At 44.3% G+C, this 15502-nt stretch overlaps 1 protein-coding gene across 2 annotated transcripts in view; it reads left to right on the top strand.

The window, feature by feature from the left end:
- The window catches only part of LOC143354401 (uncharacterized), a 31284-nt gene extending 22260 nt beyond the window's left edge, over positions 1-9024 (top strand). Inside the window, exons 6-8 of one of the 2 annotated variants that reach the window (XM_076788451.1) lie at positions 857-1193; positions 3996-4284; positions 5325-9024. In XM_076788451.1, the coding sequence (XP_076644566.1) occupies positions 857-1193; positions 3996-4284; positions 5325-5543 (845 nt within the window). In that variant the 3' untranslated portion in view covers positions 5544-9024. The remainder of the gene's footprint in view (positions 1-856; positions 1194-3995; positions 4285-5324) is intronic. The other variant, XM_076788450.1, reaches the window with a different exon arrangement.
- The last annotated feature ends 6478 nt before the right edge of the window (positions 9025-15502 follow it).

The raw sequence follows: 15502 nt of genomic DNA on the forward strand, positions 1-15502 counted from the left end.
TGACGTTTATCATCCAGGCCTTGGCGACATATGTAAAGACTACATATATGGAGAATACAAAACTTGATTTTAAGCGCCCTAACGTTTTCACTGCTTGAACCCTCAATTTTTATTATAAATGCATAAAGTCCACAATCTACTTCATAATATTATACAATGATACAGTACACGAGTACAAGGTAGAATGCTCGTTGGTCACTCTAGCTTGCCCAGACGTTCTAACAGCGTTGTGGCATTGGAATCTTCGAGGATCATGTCTCCATCGATTGCAACTCGGCCTGTTTTCCTACAATCAGTACATCTCTGCCATTAATCATCTCCTACAAGAATATTGATATTCATTGTACGCCTACGTTCACTCCGATGAGCAAGACTCCATTTCGATCTAGAAGTGTGCGGTACTCCTCGAAATTTCCAAGAGCCAGTCAGACTTTAAGCATGCTTTTGAGAAAGCTATAATTAAGTCGTTCAATGCGAAAGTGGCTTGAAGTCAATATATGAGTACGTTGCATGCGTGGCTTGTACGAGACAAACGTAACATCTCTCGATACAATCGTGTTTTACCTAAGGGCCAAGACTCCGTAGATTGTCGATAAGGTAGAGCGACCAGGTTACCGACAGAAATAGACGAAAAATGATTTCACGGGAGGAAAGTTTTCGTCCTTATATGAGAATATTTTTCGCTGGGGAATCCATGGCTTTCTTTTCCTAACTGTTCGAAGATTTCATAAAGGAAGCGCGTACATTTTAGAAAATAATTTTTAACGATGAAGGTACGCGACAAATGGTGGTGGTGAACGCGTGTTGTGGGGGTTTAAGGGCTCGGACAGAGATAACGATGTCCGGTGATTTTCAGACGACGACTGGGGAGCGGCAACGGAGGACTACCTCCCAGAGGCCGAGACGACGACAACGAGCCTAACGTTGCCCCGGCTGCCGAGGAGCCCGGAAAGACTGAGCAGCCAGATGACCAGAGGCGTTTCACCGGGCTGCAACAGGAGCCGCAGGGCACCGGAATTCAGGCAACGTTCGCCGAGCCCCCAATACCAGCCCAGAATGAATCCCGGCGAGGTGACCAGTCCCAGGGAGAGATTTCAGGACGCCAAGGAGATGTTCAGAGCCATGGAGAGAGAGGCGATCGCCAGGCCCGTCCTTTCCAGGCAGAGAGAACTTGAAAGTCATCCCGTTCACAGGTAAACCGCGCGAATCTTTCTCCCGCCGGACCGTTTACCTTCTCTTTTCTCTTGTTCTCTTTCGGAACAAGCGAAAAATCCGCTCCGACCGCGATCCGTGTATCCTTACACTCCTCCGAGACTAGCAAACAACATCCCAGGACTGCAGCTCTCGATGATCTCATGCTACTTATCCTTAGGCTCGTTCCAATCATCTTAAAATCCTAGCCATTTTCGTTCGGGCATTTCTGAACATTTTATTGGACCTGATATAAACAGCTAATAATTTAGACTAGAGGGTTGAAAATATCGAATTTTTAACGATCACATACCTCGGGAGATTTCTCGATACGCAGAATAATATGTTCTTTAAGACCGACGAGAAATCGCACGTGTCGGCAGAAAGTCGGGAACTGTAGCACTCCTGCGCCAGTAGTCCCAATGTCGCAAGAAAGTCCCAAGACCTTCGTCGGCTTGGTCAGATTCGTTTTCTAATCGAGAAAAAGCGGATTCTCGTGAATGAAACCGCGGTTCCACTTAATTTTCTCCCGAGCCGACCCGATCGACTAGTTTGAAACTAGTGTTATGCCCGTGCGCGACTGTTTTTCTTCTCGCGCGGCGGCATTCGTTTTGGGCCAGCAATCACCGGTATCAATCTCCAGTAAAAGCTGTCCGGGAACGCTGGCCCCCGGTTTCTATTCGACGGCGTATCGAGAAAGGGACCAGAAAAATGGTCGCTTACGGAATGCCGGGCAAAAGAGATCGAGACGCGTTTATAAAACCGAGTTGTCGCGCTACCGTTTAACCCTGAGGAATTGGATCGACCGCCTCTGGCGGCCCGTTGCACTTTCTAATAACAACTGCACGTCCCTTGCTGTCGTCGTCAAAAGCTGCAAAAATGCGATCGCGATCCCATCGTTTCCGTTTCGTGCCGTACAGTGGACTTGAACGATACTGAAATATTAATGTAATTCTTTGCGTTTGAGTCACCGTTTTGCTGGTATCGAACTTGTTGTTACCACATTGTTGACCGGAAATTTTACACAACAGCTATCTCATGTCACCAGCTATTATTTCGTTATACGTAATGCACTGATATGAAACTTTGGACATATTTTTCATATAACTTTTTATATCGTTTTTTGGTATGATATTGTTCCAACAACGGTTGGACATGAAAACACGAGTTAACTCGTGACCGGTCAACAATGTGTTAAGATATCGCATTCTCCAAATTTTGGACTCTATCGATCCACAAGCTTCGCAGGAGAAAAGTCCAAAATTTGGATTTGGGTGTTCATGATTTTTTATCTCGGAAACTGTTTGTCCGATCGAGTTGAACTTTCTTTTATATCGACCAGGAAGGTTTGGACTATTTATGAGAAAAATGAGAAAGTTTTTGAAACTTATTGAAGTCGTTGGAATAATAAGGATATTCAGAAAACTTTTATTTTATAATTCCTTTACTCGAGGAAGAAATGAATAAAGCACGATTGATTATCTGGTGTCTTGTAAGTCCTAAGAGCGCACAGTGGGCGAAAACGCGATTTCGAAAATGGAAAATTTTTTTTTGTTTTTAAATAAATGAGTGATGGGGATGTTTTAAGAACGTTCCAAAGAAAGCAAATCCGAAAAAATGTTGTATCCCCGCCCCCACGACCTACAGATAGCCGGCAAAGTTCGAGGAAAAAATTAAGAACATGAAATTGTCTCCTTCCACATGATTTTTCCAATGTTCAAGTGCTATTAGAAATAGCTGAGTTGGGTTTAGATAATACGAAAGCTTACATCTTCTAGGCTTTAAAACGATGTTAAAACAAGTAATTGTTATTACATTTGAAAAATTATAGTTTTTTCAAGTGAGCACAAGTTTTTTGCCGTAAGTTGAACTATAAACATGCACATCTCAGCCGGAACCTAATAGAACCTTGCACCGACTATACTGTGATAAACTATGTTGACAAATTCATTTGCGACAACTTGCAACAAATCTACCAGAAATTACAGATTTACTTCAGGAATATTAATGCAGGAGAACAGGTATATTAATTCCACTTATTCCATAATTTGTTTAAAACCTGTGTAATTAATAAACACCGTGTACATTCAAATTGATTTTTGTTGCAATTTGAAGCTATAAATGTTACCTTTTTACACATTAAATTTCATTCAATTATCTCTAATGGTTTAGAAGTTATTATGTTAGATCGCCAAAATGTCATTTTCGCTCACTGTGCGGCGCACAGTGGGCAATTTGGACGAAATCGGATTCAAAATCAAAGAACTTTCGATAGAAATGAGGTAGAGCGATGAAATTTTTTTTAAATTAAAGCTGAAACTATTTAGAATATGGGAAAAATAGAGAGATTATTACCATCCAATCATTTCAACGAAAAAATGACTTCGTTAGTTTTTGTCACAAAAATCTATTTTTTGCAAAATCCTGAGGCCGTAGACAAATTTTGATACCAGATGTGAAATCAGCGTGAAAAAATCTATGGGATGTATAGCATGTTAAAGAAAATTTTTTTCCGCGCGTGGTATTGGAAAAACTAAAATTTTCTTGAATTTGTGCGCGTTTAACGAATTTTCTCGAGGTTAAAAAACGTTCGTACCACAATCTCTCTATTTTTCCCATATTCTACAAAGTTGCAGCTTTTTCATTTAAAAAAATTTCATCGCTCTACCTCATTCCTATCGAAAGTTCCTTGATTTTGAATCCGATTTTGTCCAAATTGCCCACTGTGCGGCAAGGGGTCCCAGGGGAATAGTAAGGACGAAGATGGGGATGGTAATAATTTGGTTATGGTTTGTGTGCGACAGGGTCGAGTCGGCGAGGCAGGCGCACGAGGATCAGCCGGGCCGGCACCATCCGCTGGTGAATAGTTCAACGACTGGGCACGAGCACCTGATCAGACGGAATCATTCGGAAGTATCGGAACGGGAGAACGATATCCCTTACCGGGGCCGGCCGCGGCCGCGAACCCATCATTATGCGATGGAACGCCCACCGGAGCAAGAGGTCTCGAGGCCCCGGCCGCGGAGCTTCTACGAAAACCCGTCGGTTGGACGGGACTTCCGAGATCAAAGGAACGTCGTCGATCCGAGAGAAGTAAGGGTCATTGATTCCTCTCGAGGCGAGCTGTTCTGCTTCGCGAGCGTTCCTCAAGGTCCCTCGACTCTCGGAACCTATCCAACCACTCGCTCGGATTAGCGCGGAGAATCCTCCACGGATTAGCGAGAGATCTGCTTCGAGCTATATTTTCTTTCACGGATGTTATTCTGATTTTTCTTCGTATGGATCGATGCCCGTTTTTAGAGAGATCCAGAGTGGCGTTCTGATAGAATATAATCGAAAATCGTTATTAGAAAGTGCGAAACGAGAACAACGCCCAGAGATCTTCTCGGAAAGCGTGCAGCTTCTACTTCTTGCACGAACGCGCACTTTCCACGAGAACGGCTCTGTGGCTCTCGCTGCAATGCTAATCACCGGTTCGCTCGATACAGGCGAGGGAGTGTCCTGCTAGCCTTTCGGTGACTTTTGCTACTCTGTTGTTCGCTGGCACGTCTGGGACGTAAAGTTCAAGGCGTTAATCACGGGAAATTGCTGTTACAGACCGGCTATTTTCACTAAAAAATTTCTCTGTCCTCCCAAAAACAATCTTTGACTTGGAATCACGAAGACGAATTGAACACCTTGGGTCAAAAATCGGCTCATTTTTTGGTAACATTGTACTCGTCCAAATCCTACAAATTTTTATATCTTGGTGATTTTTTTATGTAAAGATTAAACAATTTTCATCACCTTCACTTACCCGGTTTATGCAACCAAGGTCAATCGAGCCCCCGTTCAGTGTGATCCAATAGGAAAAATCAGAATTCCGGTTTACATACCGAGAGCAAGTACAGGGTGGCCCAAAAGACACTGAACCATTTCAAATATGAATTTCTTTAAACAACGATAAATGTGAACTTTTAAAAAATAGGGTTATTCTATCCTAAAAGGGTGTAGTGACTTTTGAGCGACCCTGTACAGGAGAATATCTAGTAAGGAACATCAGCTCAAGTAATTGTTGATATACACGTTATTAGAAATCCTGTTAATTTAATGAAGAATGAAAATATTGACTTGGAATCTCTTTCTGCCAACAGTTGCGCGACTTTCGGGACCGGGCACACGTCCGAGAGATCCGAGAGAAGGTGCGAGCCAGAGCCACAACGTACCAGGAGCTCTCGGAGCACGAGAGATACCCAGGATTGGACCGGGACAGCGCAAGACCGCCCCTGGAAATTGTGCCCACCCCCGGAAGATACCGTCACAGCTACGCCGAGCCCCCAAGACTCGGTTTGGCAGCGCTTCATCCCTACTGAGGCACTGTCCGCTCGTTGTTAACTAATAAATTATTTAATTAATCGGTTATATCTGTACCGAGCGAAGTGTAGGTCTCTAACGCGCATGCTCAAGCTAGGAGGGAGAAGTGGGCGGGGCCTGGCACCGCCCACTGTCTCCCCAGAGGCCGCCATCGGTTCGCTGAGCCAATCGTAGTAGAGTTTCACCCTCCCACCACGTCTCTCCGGTCCCTCCCGCCAATTTCCTATTGGTCAATCGCTTGGCCCCGCCCACTGTCCTCCCGTGACTCCTCCCACAGACGTCAGGTTCGCTCGGTAGACCTTCGAGTACTCGTTATCGGACTATTCGACGGTCTCGAGCAGACTATGAGACGTTCTGACGGGATGACGACGATCGTTCGTTGCGGATGCATTTGTTTCTATCTGCAACGGATGGTGGAACAGACTCTGGACTCTGGGAGAAGCTTTTTCTCGATGGCGGGGGTAATTTCGAGGTTTGTTTTAGTGGAACGATAGCTAGAATTGCGGACCAGAGATGGAATGTCATGCATTTAATTAGTTTTGCAAGTTTCCGATGAGAGAGGAGAATGCCAGCGAATCTAGTGATTTTTCTCGTTGCGAACAAATCACCCCAGCCATTGGGAGTCGCCGGAGGACTTTCGTTGCGCCTTGAATCGATGTTGCGAGTGCTGCGCCCAGTCAGGAGACGCGTATGGAGATTGCAAATTTATTATTCATCTTGTACTCGCGTGTGTCGTTGCGTCGTGGACCGAGATTCCCGTGGCGGGGATCGCTTGTTAACTTTCGAACGCGACTGCGTGCATTATATTGTTATGCGCCGGATGCCAGACTAACGATAACGATAGGAATAATAAGCAGCAGTAACACTGACAGTAACAGTAACAATAATAACGGTTAATAACAATACACGTTCGTTCTTTCTGTTTCACCCGTTCGACCGTCCTTCTTAAAAATACATCTTACAAGCGATTTTCGTCGTCCAAAACACCAGATTTTCACACAAAACGTTCTGGCCGAGTGTGGTAATAATAGGCGTGGCCAATGATCAGTCTGATTGGCCCCTGGGGCCAATGCTCCGAGGCAGATGTCGTCACTGAAAAGAAGAGACTTTCGATGTTGCAACACAGACCTGTATATGTCGTTCTCGCCGTGTCTAGCTCGCCCCAAGTGGGTGTGGCCACGTTGCTCTCGATCCTGCGGGGCCAAGGCAGCGCCCCACGGGGCAATAATCGATCCGAACCGACGTAAACACCGCAAAAATTCAGTTTACAAATTCGTGGCACGTCGGAAAGCAATCGCGCCTGAATATGCGCGCTCTACGAGTCCCAGGCGGCCGTGCAATAAATTTTTCATGCTGCTAGAGACGCATTTCGAGCTGCATTATGCAGTTGCTCTCCGACGTATCTTATTTCCCTTTGTATTTCTCTGCCCACTGTCACGTTCCACACCGTATTCTCTTCCAACCGGCGACCGTAAGAATTTTACCAACTTCTGCTATATTTAACCAGCTTTTTGCATCAGGATTCCGCACACTGTGAAGCACGGATTGTCGGCCGTCACAAAATATGTGCAATTTTCTAGTTGGACGCTCCGGTTGGCGCGCGCGCTCTATTTTGGGAGCCGTACCGTCGGCTTTATTATAATTTACGCTCTGAAAAAGGAAACCGGCGTAACGCGTTTCGCGATTAATTATCCGCCCGCGTTTTTCTTCTCCCGAGAAGCCCGTCGGATGAGAAATTGAAGACGTTGCACGCCGAGTTAGGTCACTGGAACCCGAAGCCTTTCTCCGGCTGCTTCGCAATGACTTTCTCGTTTAATTGAATCTTAATCGCCGCGCATTAAGCCTACTCTATCTCGTACGAACGCTGCTGCGAAGCATTTTCGTCGAATTTATGACCGTCTCCGTCTTGTGTGCATCAAGTGGCTGCACTTGAGTTTAATTTGCAACCTTTTTGCGTGAACAATAAAAAACATGCTTCCCGTGATCCCTTCGACGATTTTTCTTGCCGTGCGAATAGTTCAGTTCCAAATTTTTAATCTCTGTACATTTTATTTTTGTTACTGTACTTTTAGAGGAAATTTCAATGAACCTTTTAAGATATCCATTAAATTAATTTTATAAAAATTTCTTATTGAAATTTAAATTAGAATACTGCATTAATCCCTTGCAATAAAATGTCTAATGGTTTTACACAAAATCTCTTGTACATGAATTTTTTTAAAATGTTCTAAACATTTCAGCTATGAGAAAATTTTAAGCATGGCAGGATCGGTGCGTTCCCTGCAGTGCGATCGATTAATTTCGTGATCGTATCAACGTCTTCCGGTCGATGCTCGTCCCAATTCATTAGCACCGTTTCGAACAACTCAGAAACTATGATAAGGCGCCGGCACACGTCGAGACGGATCACGTACGGCAGCTCGTTAAATTGCTTTCATGGTTAACGGAGCAGGAAGTGGCCGGTTTGCATTGTTTCTCGGTGTGTCTATAGTTTGTTGCGAGAATAACAAATGAATAGAAAGTCTTTCGAGCCGCTCGGAGCCAATAAATCTGCTCGACCGTCCCATTTTTCGTTTCGTTTCTTTTTCGATTCGATCGCGAGCCACCTGCTGTGCGGGCTTCAAAATTCAAATCGGCTCCATTCTTTTTCTGAATGAAATCGTACTCCTTCGGCGATGGAAATTTTTTAAGAAATCCAGCGTTACAAAACTATACAATTCAAATATTCTTTCGATTTCGAACGTAGGACGGTTGCCCAGTGGTTTTCCTCGTTTCTCGAAGACAACGAGGAATTTCGCAATCGCCTGAAGACTATGTTTCGCAACGCAGCTGCGATCGGTGAAATACTCTTTTCAATAGCAAACGGCCTATCTTATTTCATACCGAGTGTACCTACGACTTCGCGAATAAATACACAGAGTTTCTAAAATGGTATTTTCCAACAAGAATGTAGAGAGAACAAGACGTTAATAGAATCGTACGTTATCTTTACACACTTCAATTATTTTATCTTACTTTTGTATCGCTAAAGGAACAGTCTCACAAAGTTGTTCAGTTTCTCTTAACCCAACAGCTCGCCCGAGGTTAATGGGTTCTTCTGGTACCGAGGGATTTTTCCCCGGCTCGAGGATTTCGACCACCGTGAAACGCATGAGAGACAGCTCGTAGGAAGTTGTCAGGCTCCCCTCTTTCTCGGCGAAGAAGCCTGTAATCGCGTGGAACGCTGCTTCATTCCGCGCTGGATCGAGCGTGTGCGACCGTTAGAACAGCGAAGCGACGCAGGGGAACGGTACCGTGGCTCGGCGATGGGTATGGTTGTCGCGTGCAATGAAATTCGCACGGTTGCGAGTCTAATGGAATTCAGAAATTTGATTACCGTTGCGAAAAACTACCGCCGCGCATTCCGAACAGCGAGCTCGCTCGAGTTGTCAACGAGAGAGGCTGCTCCGTGGTTGCCTGCTCAAGGGGCCACTCTCGAGCGCGCATCGAAGCAGGGCATCGAACGGCACAGAACTTTAAATTATTTTGTATTATTACTTATATTTATAGTTTATATTATAGTTTATATTATTACTTACTAATAAAGCAGAGAATTGTGTTCGATAAATTGTGCAATTTCTGTCTGCAGGTGGCTTCTTTTCCATTACAGTTCTGTGGGTTGTATGCATTTTTGAAAATGAACACAAACGCAAGACATTAAAAATAGAATAATTTAATTCTAAATCGTTGGTCGAATGACCGGTTGCTGATTTATCACTTTGCAATGGTTGCAGACGCTTCCATGGGAATTGATGCAATTGTTGACGCAATATTGTTATTATTGTGAGGAAACGCTTACCAGCCACTTTTAATTCTTAGTGTTCAAATTGTTAAGAGAGGAAATAAATTTCTAAACAGTTCCCGCGTCATGTAATCAGTACATAGAATCTTAATTTTGCTTAAATATGCACAGTCTGATCATAACTAAATCGTTAAAATTAGAATATTTTCTAGGGTCGAACTCTTGTACATTAAAGATTAACTCGAGCTATAAACGTGTAAGAATGATAGTAATAGCAGTCGGAGATATAACGTTCCTAAGAAGGGTAATAAAATGGAGAAATCACGTGGGAACAGCAGAGCATGTACGAGGGAATGTGAACGAATTAGCTCCATTATGCACTATCAGTTCAATTGATGCTTCGATTTTTAACACTTTATGTGCCGGAAGCTTGCTAATAAAATCCAAAATAAATGTTTCATATCAAATGGAACCTTACAAAAGAAACTATTAAACCATGATACTGAGTCAGATATTTTGGTAAACGATTGAAATTCTTACTGCTATTGAGAAAACTAATCAATCCTCTCTTTACAAAAAAATACAAATAAATCTATCAAAGTCAAAAATCGACGATCTGGGACGAGTCTAAAGGCTCTTCCGTCCGAAGCATCTGTCACGCCATCTGGGAGCATCAGCAATTTTTCTTCCAAGTCATTTCCACCAATTAGAGGATTCTTCGAGCTGTGTAGCATTGTTTGAAGAATCTTGAGAGTCTGAAAGTACGTTTCATCGCACAAAACTATGAATTCTACCTGCAAGAACCTATTCCACAAAATTGAGAACGAGCAGAAATGTCTATGACAAGGTAGCATTCTTCGCTCCTCCAAAGAGTGGGAGAATGGGCTCTCAGGAGTCTGTAGAGCCGTTTAAAAATGGAATTCCGCCTGGAAGGAGCAATTTGGTAGGATCGGGAGCGAGCAGGAAGCCCGGTCGCAGAAAAACCGTCGATGTCTATGGCACAGTGTCGTATTCGAGCCGTGAGAGAAACAGATTCGCGGATTAAAGAAGCAACCCGAGCGAGTTCGTGTCCGCAGACCCGTACAGGAGCAAAGTGGATCCCCTTCTACCATAAAGGGACTCGGTGCTGCGAACCTGCCTCGCTTCTCTCGATGGCAGTGACCTGTTATAGAGGGTCTCACGGGCCTCGCGTTGCCTTTATGCTCACGTGTTCTCCAAGCTCCTCCGTTAAATGCCAGCCATTGTGCGGTTAGGAAATTCGCGTCTCGATACGATTCACAGGCGTTACGCAAACGCGGCTCTCTCGCAAAAATCCATGGGAAAATTCGTCTGGCTCCGGCGAGTCGCGAAACCACCTCGCACAATGCGCTCTTCGAAAATCCGTGAAAGCTCGATGCCGTTGCGTCTTCATTCATCGCGCTTCCCTCAATTTCTGTTCTCAAGACTTTTACATTGTATCCTATATGTTCCTTTTTTATGCTTCATTCGTTACCACTCCGTTCTCCACATTTTTATTCCTCTCCCACGCTTAGCATTGTTCGCCACTCTTCGTTGAAAAGGCCAAGCAAAAATAGCGCACCGATTTTTAAGGGTTCAGTCGTGAACAAAATTTTCCAATAACGAACGGATTCACAAACGTTTGAATATACTTCCAATTGTCAGGTCCCTCCGGTCAGTGTCTCCGATTCCTTAAATTTCCCGCGCGTCAAAAATTTTTTGGAGAAAAACGAACGCTTGGGTATGAAAGTAGAGGCTTCGAGCTTTAGAATGAGTCCAGGTTTGTTCCTGCGCTATTTTTTTAAGGGAAATTATCACAGTTCCTAATTTTACTTCGTGAGCTGAAGCAGAAATCGGCGGCGCCTGGTTACGTTATGGGAGAGTTATGGTTGTGGGTCTGGGAGGCGCGTTTTCTAGGTGAACCGGGCGAGCCGGGGCACTGTGAAAAGGTCGGAAAAGGAATTTGAATGGGTGCACGATTCGGTCTTCGGTCTCGGAACTGCACGTCATCCACACCTGCTTTCGCATGGGTTCCGCGCGTCGCGTCGACGTCGGCTGTGCCTTCAATAGGCACGTCGATGTATTGTACTGCACAGGCTACGACCCGCTGGCTATCTAAAGGCAGAGCTACGTGACGGAAAAGCGGATACCCCGTGTCGGAAGTTCCGTTGCTCCCGATGCGCGTACGAGAAAGAATTTTTCTAGTTTCACCTCCGGCACTCGCTTCTGAATATACTTCTCGTCTCTCACGGAGGCTAAATCGAATTCATCGAATTCCTGGCGAACGGCTTGACCTGTCCAGCGAACGAACGAGCTGCGTGTCTGTTCGAATTATTCGCAAATCGTTATTTAATTTCCTGACATTTCTATGAGAAGGCCGTGTCATTCTTAACACGTACATGGACGCGGATCTTCATGCAAAATGAAAATTGTCTTGCAGGAAATAGAATCCAAGCAAAAAGTTCTTCCTTCGGTAATACTAATAGATCGAAAATAATTGACACACTTCATTTAATCTTGCCACCATTTAACTACGAATGCATAAAATCCGTAATCTAGTATTACCGTGTAGATTTCAACGTGAATCGGTATCCCGGCAGCAGATTCCACAAACCATTTCGATTAACGTTCAACCAGGTCTCTTAGAATACCGAATTTTTTGGACGGGGTTCAAGCAGGGAATCAATGGGAATTCCTTAGCAAGAGAACGGAGCGCAGCGTCGAAGATATTCGATGTGGTAATCGACCGCTGTTAATCGTGCACGCACCGGTTCGAGTGCCGGAAAGGGAGCTTCGATCCGAGAAACAACTTTGTAACTGTTCGTCGAGTCCAGGCTCGCCGTTCGTTTCGATCGAAGCTAACAGGGGATGGAATGCGTTCCGCGGACTGAATGCAATTCGCGATTCGTTGCAATTAATCCGAGGAGGACCTCGGGGCACCGAGTTTCGCGAAGGTCGAGTCCAATTAATTTTCCTCGTAGCTAACAAGGGAATCCGAATTCGATGTCTATTACAGTATAATTCGCAGCAATTAACCGTCTAAGCGTTTTATTTAATTTTCAGAACATCTGTGCTAATCTTGCGCAATCGAGTTCTTAATTGCCTGTGGCGAGTGAATTTCGTAATAGCACCTGCTGTGAAATTGAAATAAACAAAATGACCGATTGTTCTAGTTGTCACTTTTCTGAAGCATTTATATTTTTATTGCCTGAAGACTCATTGATATTGTCTGCGGCAATTTAAAATTTGACCGATCCTTACAGGGAACAAATAATCGCTGTTTAGAATTGAAAACTCCTTTTGCATTCAGTATATAAATTTTTATGTCGCCAATAAGAAGATAAGCGTTGAGCTCATAGGAGTAGATTAACACTAAACCTACCGACATTTCTTGTATACCTGTTCCTACCGTGTGTGGTAAAAATGACCGGTCCTTAAAAAAAAAGTTATCGTTAATACATTAAACGTAGATAATAGTCAATTTGTTGCTGAATGAATTAGTAGTTGAACAACTTCCATAAAATGACGATACAAATATATTTTCATATAATTTCAATTATACACAAACAAAATTGTACTGTGTGTTGTGCACCTTTGCGGTTTGGATGCGTTTGCCATGAAACAGTATTATCAATCAGGCACGTGCGTAACTTGACAGCGTCTCGTTCAATAAGGCGGCTCATTTATTTTGAATTGGCCATGCCACATTGAGAATAGCCTTTCTTTTATACTGATTGTTTAGATATAGAACAATAAATATCATATTATCTCGTGCGGTCAAATTGACCGGCCGCGGTAGGTAGGGCAAGATACATATATTTTTTGGAAAAGAATAAATAAAACGAGAAATAAATACTGAAAAATACATTGTATACATACTTTAAGAAAAGTCGTAAAGATAAAAAGCGATGTGATAATGTTGTGTATGTACGAAATTGTACGTAGAAGTTTGAAAAGGTCAATTTAATCAAATTAGTTTAGTAAAAAATGAGTGGATCGAGCCATAAAATCGTCAGAAGCATCCGCCTTGGGAGGATTATAAACAAAAAATGATGCCACTTGTCAGGCTTACGGGGAATTATGCTCACAGCCGGCTTTGTAAATGTAAATGGGGGCTTGATTACCGAAAGGAATATCTTGTCGACGAACACCCGTTAGATTGGCAAGACGAGGGGGCCCCTGGCAGACCGCATTAGTAAAAGTGAACCGCTATGCTACCAGCACACCTCATCTCTTTTCCTAACGCCGCTGTCTCCCGTTATTCTAATCGGCCGGAGATTTCAATGCGTGCGCGGGACACGTCTTCAACGGGCGCGAGCATTGAAATCTCCGCTGCAATCACGAATTCCTGTGTGTACTTAAACATTTTCCGATCGATTTACACAAATCAAGCGTCACATTTTCAATCTTACTGAATTCTCCCGAACATTTTGCTCTGCCCAGTCTTAGAAACACGCTCAGAAAATTAGCATTCACACGATAGAACTAAATCATGAAAATTGAAGGCAGTTAGCGTCAAGCGTTCTAGGTTAATTGCCGCGGAAAAATTGCGCGAGGTCCGTTAACTTCTTCTAAAACGAAATTTTTACATTATCCGATCGCAGATACGATCCCGCAAATTTTAATAACATCAGCATAACATCCCAAAGATCTAGCACCGTTTTGTACGGACGAAGAGGAATCGGTAACCAGTCCGCGAGTATTTATGTCTGAATTTTTCAAGCGAGCTGTTCCGACATGATAGCGGTAAATAATTACCGTCGATAAGGAGCGGAGATAATGCGGGAACAAGTGAAATATCGGGCCTGCTCGAAAAGTGGAAAAATTATGAAACGAAAGCGAGGCGGCAGAGATCGACTTGCCGGAAGTATCGGATCCCCCATTAGCGGCGGGACGATCGTTGATCAATTTCAGCGAATTAACGCGCTGCCCGCGAACGTGCGGTCGAACGTGCGCTCACGTAATCTGCAGATGGAGGCAATCTCTCCGGAAGAATGTGCGTTACGTCGGCCACCCTTATTTTTAACTTCTTGCAGACTTTCTCGCCGATGATCCGCCGAGAGGAGTCCGAGGCGAAAGAAAGCGCGTTGCCAGAGGACGAAACGCCAATTGGCAGCGGACATCTGTGCCGGGTGAACAGACTCTGAAGAAGATCCATGGGTGTTCATTGGAATCCGTGAGTGTTTGCGGGCGTCGCTCGACCCGAGGCTGATTTGCATAGAACTTTCGAATATCGCTGGCACGAGCCGAGCTGAGTAGAAAGCAGCTGAAATCATCCTCGAGCTTCCTCCTAATCAATCGAAAAATCATAAAACGGTAAAATAAGTTTTCCAAGATTTTTTGTTTTCTGTTCCAGATTTTTCAGCGGGAAGCCACGACGAGCACGGTTTCCTGCGCGTTCCCCGTGTTTTCTACGACTTCTCTAGATTATACTGGGCGCCCAAGGACAGGATGATGTTCTCCGTGTAATTGGTCGTTGAAGGGTCGCCAGGACAGGAAGAGCAGCAGAATCCTGCGAAGCGGACGCCCTTCGAAGCCAGAAAACGCAACCGGGAATCAGCTCGCGTGACCGAAGACCCTGACCGTGGCCCGATGCCGGGAATTTCGAACTGGGAAACGGTCCGCGAAACGTTTCGCATGCCTCTCGCACGTTTCGAGTAAATTCTGCTACGGTCGGACGTGCGGTCGAAAGTGGAACGTGAACGGGAGCGGCGATTGTTCCTTCGATCGCCAGGAAAACGCTTCTTCGGAAAATCTTAACACCATTATCCCACGAGTTTTCGTCCTTTTATACTGCACGTACAGGATGTCTCGTTTATCCTGGATTCCTCAACATTTCCGCTATTTTTGCCGGCACTGAAGAACCTCAATTATCCAATTGTTAATTCAATTATTAACCGACTATTTTTCCACTATATTTCAGAAGCGAACAGTTCAGTCCGAGCTCTTTGCGCAACCTCGACGTTGCTTCAGTGTGGACGTAGCTTTAGGGACAGAATCTTCAGATTTATTCTGAAATTCAAGTCTCTCGAAAGTCGCGTCGTTCGAAAGCGTATTTTGTGTGCTGTTTCCGAAGATTCGACGGGAATTCTAATTTTATCCAGGAGCATTCACTATCGCTACAAAAAACGCGTTCCACGCGCTCCGGGCCCGACGGAATCCCGAAAACACGAGTGCATT

Source organism: Halictus rubicundus, chromosome 5, assembly GCF_050948215.1.
Source record: "Halictus rubicundus isolate RS-2024b chromosome 5, iyHalRubi1_principal, whole genome shotgun sequence".
Lineage (NCBI taxonomy): Eukaryota > Metazoa > Arthropoda > Insecta > Hymenoptera > Halictidae > Halictus > Halictus rubicundus.